Source organism: Telopea speciosissima, unplaced genomic scaffold, assembly GCF_018873765.1.
Source record: "Telopea speciosissima isolate NSW1024214 ecotype Mountain lineage unplaced genomic scaffold, Tspe_v1 Tspe_v1.0331, whole genome shotgun sequence".
In the NCBI taxonomy this organism is placed as follows: Eukaryota; Viridiplantae; Streptophyta; class Magnoliopsida; order Proteales; family Proteaceae; genus Telopea; species Telopea speciosissima.
The window spans coordinates 2,501-13,427 of NW_025317667.1; the positions used below are offsets into that span (position 1 = coordinate 2,501).

Below are 10,927 nucleotides of genomic sequence, written 5' to 3' on the forward strand. Positions count from 1 at the left end.
CTTCTTTTTGACTATAAACGATGGAATCGCCCATTGAGATATATATACCTAAGAAACAATCAATTGAAAAATGCTATAAGAAATGAAATGTCACAATATTTTTTTTATACATGTCGAAGTGATGGAAAACAAAGAATATCTTTTACATATCCACCCAGTTTGTCAACTTTTTGTGAAATGATAGAAAGAAAAATATCTTTGTACATACTAGAAAAAATATATCCTGAAGAACTGTATAATCAATGGGTTTATACCAATGAAGAAAAAAAGAAGAACTTCAGTAAGGAATTTTTAAATAGAATTGAAACCCTAGACAAAGGATTTGTTACTCTAGATGTACTTGAAAAAAAAATTCGAGTATGTAATGAAAAGATTGAAGAAGAATACTTACCCAAAGGGTATGATCCTTTCTTGAAGGGACCCTATCGAGGAACAATTAAAAAATTGCATTCAATCATGAATGATTATTTAATTCCTTCGATAGAAAGGATTTGGATAAATAGGATTCATGGTATCTTTCCTACTGATTATCGAGAATTTGAACAGAAAATTGATACATTTGATGCGAAATCGTTTTCAATAGACATTTTAAATTTGTTAACCCCTATGAGTAAATTTGACAGGGAATCGAGACTAAATTTAAATTGGAAAAGACTTTCTTTATTAGCAGAACAAGAAAGAAATGATTTAGAAAATCAAGCTAAATTTTTTAGCTTTTTATTTGATGCTGTTAGAATTGATCCAAAAAATCAAAGAAAAAAAAAAAAATCTATTGGAATAAAAGAAATCCGTAAAAGGGTTCCTCGATGGTCATACAAATTAATCGACGATTTTGAGCAAGAGGTGGATCAGGAAGAATCATCAGAGGATCCGATTCGTTTAAGGAAAACCAAACATATAATCATTTTTACTGAGAACAATGCGAATACCAATACTTATACAAATAATACAAAAAATTATGATCAAGTGGACGAAGTGACTTTAATACGTTATTCACAACAACCGAATTTTCGTCGAGATCTAATCAAAGGATCCATGCGCTCTCAAAAACGTAAAACAACTATAGGGAAACTCTTTCAAGCAAATGTGCATTCGCCGCTTTTTTTGGACAGAATAGACAAACCTTTTTTTTTTCATATCTCCGGAATGATGAGGCTAATTTTTAGGAATTTGATGGGGAAAAATACAGAATTCGAAACTTTGGATTCTGAGGAGAAAAAAACGCAGGAGAAAAAAGAAGAAAAAGAGCGAATAGAAATAGCAGAAACCTGGGATAATATGCTATTTGCTCAAACAATAAGGGGTTGCTTATTAATAACCCATTCGATTCTTAGAAAATATCTTGTATTGCCTTCATTGATAATAGCTAAAAATGTCGTTCGTATTTTTTTATTTCAAATCCCCGAGTGGTACGAAGATTTTAAAGCGTGGAATAGAGAAATTCATGTTAAATGCACTTATAACGGTGTGCAATTATCAGAAAGAGAATTTCCAAAAAACTGGTTAATAGAAGGTATTCAGGTAAAGATTCTCTTTCCTTTCTGTTTGAAACCTTGGTATAGATCTAAGCTACGATCGCACCATAGAGATCCAATGAAAACAAAAGGCAAAAAAGCTAATTTTTGTTTTTTAACAGTCTGGGGAATGGAAACGGAACTTCCTTTTGGTTCTCCCCGAAAACAACCATCTTTTTTTAAACCCATTTTTAAAGAACTCGAAAAAAAAATTCAAAAAGTGAAAAAGAAATTTTTTTTAGTTCTAAAAAATTTAAAAGAAAAAAAAAAAAAAAGATCGAGTGACAACGAAAATCTAAAAAATTCACAAAATTCTATAATTAGAAATCAGATTATTCATGAATCATCCATTCGAGTCAGATCCACGGATTGGACAAATTATTCACTGGCAGAAAAAAAAACGAAGAATCTAGCTAATAGGACAAACACAATTAGAAATCAAATAGAAAAAATCACAAAAGACAAGAAAAAAATATTTCTAACCTCAGAGATAAATATTAATCCTAAGGAAACAAGTTGTGATATTAAAAAATCAAAATCGACGAAAAATTTTTGGCAGATATTAAAAAGAAGAAATACCCGATTAATACGTAAATGGCATTTTTTTTTTAAATTTTTCATTGAAAAGATACACATAGATACTCTTCTATATATCATTAATATTCCCAGGATCAATGCACAACTTTTCCTTGAATCAACAAACAAAATTATTGATAAATACATTTACAATTACAATACTAAAATAAATCAAGAAGATATTAATGAAACAAATCAAAATACAATTCACTCTATTTCGACTATAAAAAAGTCGCTTTTTAATACTAGTAATAAAAATTCGCAGATTTCTTGTGATCAATCTTCCTTGCCACAAACATATGTTTTTTACAAATTATCGCAAACTCAAGTTATTAATAAGTATCGCTTGAGATCTGTACTTCAATACCACGGAACATCTCTTTTTCTTAAGGATATAATAAAGAATTTTTTTGAAACACAAGAAATACTTCATTCCGAATCAAGGCATAAGAAATTTCGGAATTCTAGAATTAATGAATGGAAAAACTGGTTAAAGGGTCATTATCAATATGATGTATCTCAGACTAGATGGGCTAGATTAGTACCACAAAAATGGCGAAATAGAGTCAATCAACGCCGTAGGGCTCAAAATAAAGATTCAAAAAAATTGGGTTCATATGAAAAAGACCAATTAATTCATTCCGAAAAAGAAAACGATTCTACGGTGGAGTCATTACCGAATCAAAAAGAAAAATTTAAAAAACACTACAGATATGATCGTTTATCACATAAATATATTAATTATAATTATGAAAGTAGGAAGGACTTATATATTTATGGATCACCCTTACAAGTAAACGAGAGTCGAAAGATTCCCTATAATTACAACACACATAAACTTGAATCGTTTTATGGGCTAGAAGATATCTCTATTAATGATTATCTAGGGGAAGATTATCTTATTGAGACGGAGAAAAATCCAGATAGAAAATATTTTGATTGGGGGATTCTCCATTTTTTTCTTATAAAAAAGGCCAATATTGAGGCCTGGGCCAATATGGATACTGGGACCAACATTCAAAAAAATACTAAGACTGGGACTGATTATTATCAAAATAAAATACAAATAATAGAGAAAATGGATAAAAAAGATCTTTTTTTTCTCACGATTCATCAAGAAATCAACCCATCCAAGCAAAGGTTTTTTTTTTTTGATTGGATGGGAATGAATGAAGAAATACTAAATCGTCCCGTATCGAATTTGAAATTTTGGTTCTTCCCAGAATTACTCCTACTATTTGATGCATATAAGATGAAACCGTGGGTCATACCAATCAAATTACTTCTTTTAAATTTGAATAGAAATAAAAACATTAGTGAAAATAAAAACATCAATAGAAAAGAAAAAGGGGATCTTTTTATATCATCTAAAAAAAAAAAATCTCTTGAATTGGAGAATCGAAATCAAAAAGAACCGCTAGGACAAGGAGATTTTGAATCAGTTCTACCAAAGCAACAAAAAGATCTTGAAGAAGATTATGCGGGATTAAACATTCAAAAAGGTAGAAAGAAAAAGAAAAAGAAATTCAAGAGCAATAGCAATACAGAATGGTACTTAGATTCTTTCCTGAAAAAATATTTTATTTTTCAATTCAGATGGAATGATCCTTTGAGTCAAAGAATGATAAATAATATCAAGGTATATTGTCTCCTGCTTAGACTGATAAACCCAAAAGAAATTATTATATCCTCTATTCAAAGAGGAGAACTGAGTCTGAACGTAATGCTGATTCAGAGGGATCTAACTTTTACAGAATTGATAAAAAGGGGGATATTTATTATCGAACCGATTCGTCTGTCTATAAAATGGGATGGAAAATTTTTTATGTATCAAACCATAAGTATTTCATTAGTCCATAAAAGTAAACAACAAACTAATCAAAGATACCGAGAAAAAAGATATATTGATAAGAATGATTTTGATGGATCGATCGCAAGATATGAAAAAATGGTTGGGGGTGGGAGTGAAAATTACTATGATTTGCTTGTTCCTGAAACTATTTTATCGCCTAAACGTCGTAGAGAATTGAGAATTTTAATTTGTTTCAATTTTAAGAATGGAAATGCTCTAGATAGAAATCTAATATTTTGGAATGGAAACAACGTAAGGAACTGTGGTAAATTTTGGAATGAGAACAAAGATGTTGATAGAGATAAATTCATTAACATGAAATTGAAGTTCTTTCTTTGGCCCAATTATCGATTAGAAGATTTAGCTTGTATAAATCGCTATTGGTTTAATACCAATAATGGTAGTCGTTTCAGTATGTCAAGGATACATATGTATCAACGATTGAAAATTAGTTGATACTATATATTCGTGTCATATCTGCTATATGAAGGTAAACAGACGCCCCCTGTATTACATTTTGACACAGGATTGAATGACGTATCAATTCAATCTAGGAATGAATTGATAAAACTTAATTTAATAAATTTGATAGAAAAAGAAGAAAAAAAAAAAAGAGTACATGAATAAATTCAGATGGTTTTGTATACTAGATTAAAGGGTCTGGCATTATTATTACTGATTGGTAAAATCCATATCTGTAGAAAAGAAAGAAATATAGGAAAAGAATTCTTTATATGGTAAAAAATTCATTTATCTCGATTATTTCACAAGAAAAAGAAAAAAAAGAAGAAAACAGAGGATCTGTTGAATTTCAAATATTCAATTTCACCAATAAGATACGGAGGCTTACTTCACATTTGGAATTGCACAGAAAAGACTATTTATCTCAGCGAGGTCTACGGAAAATTTTGGGAAAACGTCAACGGCTGTTGGCTTATTTGTCAAAGAAAAATGGAGTCCGTTATAAACAATTAATTAGTCAGTTGGATATTCGAGAGGCAAAAACTCGTTAATTTGAAGATTCGTTTTGAATTATTTGATTTATTAGATCTTGAATTTTTATGAATTTCGTTTCGTTTTCAGCAATTGATGGAATAATGAATCGGGAAAAAAGATATGACTGTACCAGTTACAAGAAAAGACCTTATGATAGTCAATATGGGTCCTCACCATCCATCAATGCATGGTGTTCTTCGACTCATCGTTACTTTAGATGGTGAAGATGTTATTGACTGTGAACCCATATTGGGTTATTTACACAGAGGAATGGAAAAAATTGCAGAAAACCGAACAATTATACAATATCTGCCTTATGTAACACGTTGGGATTATTTAGCTACTATGTTCACAGAGGCAATAACAGTAAATGGACCAGAACAGTTGGGAAACATTCAAGTACCTAAAAGAGCTAGCTATATCAGAGCTATTATGCTGGAACTAAGTCGTATAGCTTCTCATTTGTTATGGCTTGGTCCTTTTATGGCAGATATCGGTGCACAGACACCTTTTTTCTATATTTTCAGAGAGAGAGAGTTGATATATGATCTATTTGAAGCTGCCACAGGTATGCGAATGATGCATAATTATTTCCGTATCGGAGGAGTAGCTGCTGATTTACCTCATGGCTGGATAGATAAATGTTTGGATTTCTGCAATTATTTTTTAACAGTGGTTGCTGAATATCAAAAGCTTATTACGCGGAATCCCATTTTTTTGGAACGAGTTGAGGGGGTGGGCATTATTGGTGGAGAAGAAGCAATAAATTGGGGTTTATCAGGACCAATGCTACGAGCTTCCGGAATCGAGTGGGATCTTCGTAAGGTTGATCATTATGAATGTTACGACGAATTTGATTGGGAAATTCAATGGCAAAAAGAAGGAGATTCATTAGCTCGTTATTTAGTACGAATTAATGAAATGAAGGAATCCATAAAAATTATTCAACAGGCTCTGGAAGGAATTCCGGGGGGACCCTATGAAAATTTAGAAGTCCGACGCTTTGATAGAACAAAGGATTCTGAATGGAATGATTTTGAATATCGATTCATTAGTAAAAAGCCTTCTCCCACTTTTGAATTGTCGAAACAAGAACTTTATGTAAGAGTGGAAGCCCCAAAAGGAGAGCTGGGAATTTTTCTGATAGGAGATCAGAGTGTTTTTCCTTGGAGATGGAAAATTCGTCCACCGGGTTTTATTAATTTGCAAATTCTTCCTCAATTAGTTAAAAGAATGAAATTGGCTGATATTATGACAATACTAGGTAGTATAGATATTATTATGGGAGAAGTTGATCGTTGAAATGATAATTGATACGACAGAAACACAAGCTATCAATTTTTTTTCCAGACCGGAATCCTTAAAAGAGGCCTATGAGCTCATATGGCTGCTTGTCCCTATTTTTTCTCCTGTATCAGGAATCACTATAGGGGTACTGGTTATTGTGTGGTTAGAAAGAGAAATATCCGCAGGGATACAACAACGTATTGGACCTGAATACGCTGGCCCTTTGGGAATTCTTCAAGCTCTAGCAGATGGAACCAAACTACTTTTCAAAGAGGATATTCTTCCATCTAGAGGGGATACTCGTCTATTCAGTATTGGACCATCTATCGCGGTCATATCCATTCTATTAAGTTATTCAGTAATTCCTTTTGGCTATCGTCTTGTTCTAGTCGATCTCAATATAGGTGTTTTTTTATGGATTGCCATTTCAAGTATTGCTCCTATTGGACTTCTTATGTCAGGATATGGATCGAATAATAAATATTCTTTTTCGGGTGGTCTACGAGCTGCTGCTCAATCGATTAGTTATGAAATACCATTAACTCTATGTGTGTTATCAATATCTCTACGTGCGATTCGTTGGGGCATAAACTTTTATTTAATTTACTTTTTTACTTAAATTTTCTAATTTACTTTAACTTTATTTGAACTTTGACTTTGGTTTCTAGTAAAGAAGTTGAATGTATTGACTAGATTACTTTAATTTTTTATTGATCATTCCAGTTAATGAACTTAAGCAGATAGTTATATGAGTGAAACAAAACAGCTTAAAAATTCGCAGTAAAAAGATTGAGTCTCTTTCCCTATGTACAAGAGTTGGGTGGAAGTAAACATAAGTAAAGCAGTATAAACTATTTACCCCAAGATTGATTGATTAATCATCAGGGCTTGAAGCGGGTGCAAAAGATTAAATGTATGGAGTTTTTACTATTGCATGTATTACCATACCGGGGATCAAACAAAAAAGAGTGGACGGTTAGTAACACCAAGGTACACAAAGGATTAGTAATAGAGCTAATGTAAGTTTGGACTACATAAAAGGAATTTTAATGGGGCTTTAAGTTGGTAGAAATGATCAAGAAGTACTTTCCCATGATCCCGATTCAGAGTATCCTCCTATCCACTGATTAAAGAAATGACTATCAGGAACGAAGTAATCTTTTTATTTTTTTTTAGAGTCCCCTTTTCTGAGAAAGAAGAATAGGAACGAAAGAAATGGAATGCAATTGCATGCAATAGAAAAAAAGGAAAAATAAGAGATTTTTTTCTTTTTTTTTTTTTCCATATTCTATCCATAGTAATAGAGATAGAATTCTTATTATGATTCATGAACTAATCTAAAGTCTAATTCTTTTTCGGAATCGAAAGATATGGGTCGAAATTTCTATTGATATTGATAGAACGAGTATTTTATTGAAGGATTAAGTTATTACTAAACAAAGAAAAATTGGAATTTGAAAATGAAAGATGAGATCAATTCGGAAGCACTTTTTTTATTATAGCAGACAGAATTCTATTGGTCTAATTCAGGACTCTCCGATCTATCTTTACACTACTCTATTTACCTTACAAAGATATCGAGATAATGCTGAAGTGATCCTTAGATTTATTTGTGGCCTTCGAGGAGCCGTATGAAGCTGAAGTCTCATGTACGGTTCTGTAATAGCGATTGGAACAATGCTGTTATCACCGACTATAATTATCTAACAGTTCGAGTACAGTTGATATAATTGAGGCGCAATCCAAATATGGTTTTTGGGGGGTGGAATTTGTGGCGGCAACCCGTAGGGTTTGCTGTTTTTCTAATTTCTTCCCTAGCAGAATGTGAGAGATTACCTTTTGATTTACCAGAAGCAGAGGAAGAATTAGTAGCGGGTTATCAAACCGAATATTCAGGTATCAAATTTGGTTTATTTTACGTTGCTTCTTATCTAAATCTACTAGTTTCTTCATTATTTGTAACAGTTCTTTATTTGGGGGGTTGGAATCTTTCTATTCCGTACATATTCATTCCTGAGCTTTTCGAAATAAATAAGGCAGGCGGGGTCTTTGGAACGACAATTGGTATCTTTATTACATTAGCTAAAGCTTATTTGTTCCTATTCATTCCTATCACAACAAGATGGACTTTGCCTAGGATGAGAATGGACCAACTATTAAATCTTGGGTGGAAATTTCTTTTACCTATTTCTCTAGGTAATCTATTATTGACAACTTCTTCTCAACTTTTTTCGCTGTAAAGGAATACCATATTCTAGATTATAGATTCATACCTTCTCTCAAACAAGAGAAAAAAACATCAAATTATTTGAATTTTATTCATAGATATTCACGATATGCTCCCTATGGTAACTGGGTTCATGAATTATGGTCAACAAACAGTACGAGCTGCAAGGTACATCGGTCAAAGTTTCATGATTACCTTATCCCATGCGAACCGTTTACCTGTAACTATTCAATATCCTTATGAAAAATTGATCACATCAGAGCGTTTCCGCGGTCGAATCCACTTTGAATTTGATAAATGCATTGCTTGTGAAGTCTGTGTTCGTGTATGCCCTATAGATCTACCCGTTGTAGATTGGAGATTGGAAACGGATATTCGAAAGAAACGATTGTTTAATTACAGTATTGATTTTGGAATCTGTATATTTTGCGGTAACTGCGTCGAGTATTGTCCAACAAATTGTTTATCGATGACTGAAGAATATGAACTTTCTACTTATGATCGTCACGAATTGAATTATAATCAAATTTCTTTGGGTCGGTTGCCGATGCTAGTAATTGGGGATTACACAATTCGAACAATTACGAATTCGACTCAAATAAAAATAGCTACGGGGAAACCCCTTGACTCAAAAACGATTACCAATTACTAAGATTCGGTTTTGATCTAAAGGGGGGAGGCTTCTTTCATTTTGCTTGGTCAATAACTAAAAATCCTAGCTATTGATTGGTGAGAATCACGTCTTAATTTGAATTGAAAATTGATTCATATACCGTGATGAGTTCGAAACATCAAATTTCGTCTTGTCTTTCAGATTCGGATATAGAATGGAATTTGTCCAATAACAGTATATACATCTAAGAGTATCTACATCAATTCACACCCATTAGAATTTAATTCAATTAGGAGCGTAAACGTATTATATAAATTATATAAAATATAAATAGGGTAATTTATTTTTTCCCGGTCCGGTCAGGTCAATAAGGTCATGAAAGATTTCGACTTATTTATTTCTTATTTTACATATAAATAATATATAATGGATTTACCTGGGCAAATACATGATTTTCTTTTAGTATTTCTGGGATCAGGCCTTATACTAGGGGGTCTGGGAGTAGTATTACTTACCAATCCCATTTTTTCTGCCTTTTCATTGGGATTGGTTCTTGTTTGTATATCCTTATTCTATATTCCATCGAACTCCCATTTTGTAGCTGCTGCACAGCTCCTTATTTATGTGGGAGCCATAAATGTCTTAATCATATTTGCTGTGATGTTCATGAATGGTTCAGAATATTACAACGATTTCCATCTTTGGACTGTTGGAGATGGTGTCACTTCACTGGTTTGTACAAGTATTTTTGTTTCACTAATTACTACTATCCTAGACACATCATGGTACGGGGTTATTTGGACTACAAGATCAAACCAGATTATAGAACAGGACTTGATAAGTAATGGTCAACAAATTGGGATTCATTTATCAACAAATTTTTTTCTTCCATTTGAACTCATTTCTATAATTCTTTTAGTTGCTTTAATAGGTGCAATTGCTATGGCGCGTCAGATTCAGTGAAAAAAAATACTTAGAATTAGAAATCCAAATAAATCAAAATTAATAAGAAATAAGCTGTCTTATTTCATCTATATTTACTTCAATTCTATTTTTTAATTTTTCACGTATAAAATAACAATGAAAATGTTTTTAGTTCGATGTATTTACTAACACCTACCTTTGTTCTTGTTATATCCTTTCTAGTCACTAGTCAATTGAATCGGTTGAATTTTTGTTCCTATTGAAATGAATCTAGATTGATGAGGGGTTGTTCAATGATGCTCGAACATGTACTTGTTTTGAGTGCTTATTTATTTTCTATCGGTATCTATGGATTGATCACGAGCCGAAATATGGTTAGAGCACTTATGTGTCTTGAACTTATACTGAATGCAATTAATATTAATTTCGTAACATTCTCTGATTTTTTTGATAGTCGCCAATTAAAAGGAGACATTTTCTCGATTTTTGTTATAGCTATTGCAGCCGCTGAAGCGGCCATTGGGTTAGCTATTGTTTCGTCAATTTTTCGAAACAGAAAATCAACTCGTATCAATCAATCGAATTTGTTGAATTGAAAATTGAATAAATATAAAAGAATAAAATTAAGTAGAATAAAAATCAAATAAAAAGAAAATCATCTATATAAATAACCAACTCGAATTAGCATCTACGACAAACACGTATGACTAAGTTAGTTAAAATGAATAGAAGGTTTGCTAAAGCTAAGAAATCCAAGTATCTTGGCCTTCTCTCATCAGCAGATCCAGAAGTAAAGTAAAGTAAATTGATTAAAAAAATTTCTGATAAATCGTTGATTCGTCTGGTATCTATAACATTTACTACTTTATTTTTACTAGATCGAAAATTTATGACGTTCAAAAATTTATAGATCCAATGTCACATTCAGTAAAGATTTA

At 32.0% G+C, this 10,927-nt stretch overlaps 1 protein-coding gene and 1 pseudogene across 3 annotated transcripts in view; both read left to right on the forward strand.

Moving 5' to 3' along the window:
• LOC122647980 (protein TIC 214-like) overlaps positions 1-5,048 on the forward strand; it is a 7,542-nt gene extending 2,494 nt beyond the window's left edge. The window contains exons 1-2 of one of the 3 annotated variants that reach the window (XM_043841265.1): positions 1-586; positions 752-5,048. The exon at positions 1-586 is cut by the window's left edge and continues 2,494 nt beyond it. In XM_043841265.1, coding sequence (XP_043697200.1) covers positions 1-586; positions 752-4,398 — 4,233 coding nt within the window. In that variant the 3' untranslated portion in view covers positions 4,399-5,048. The other 2 variants (XM_043841266.1, XM_043841264.1) reach the window with 2 other exon arrangements.
• A 6-nt stretch (positions 5,049-5,054) lies between these two features.
• LOC122647981 lies at positions 5,055-9,224 on the forward strand (annotated as a pseudogene).
• Positions 9,225-10,927: the final 1,703 nt, after the last annotated feature.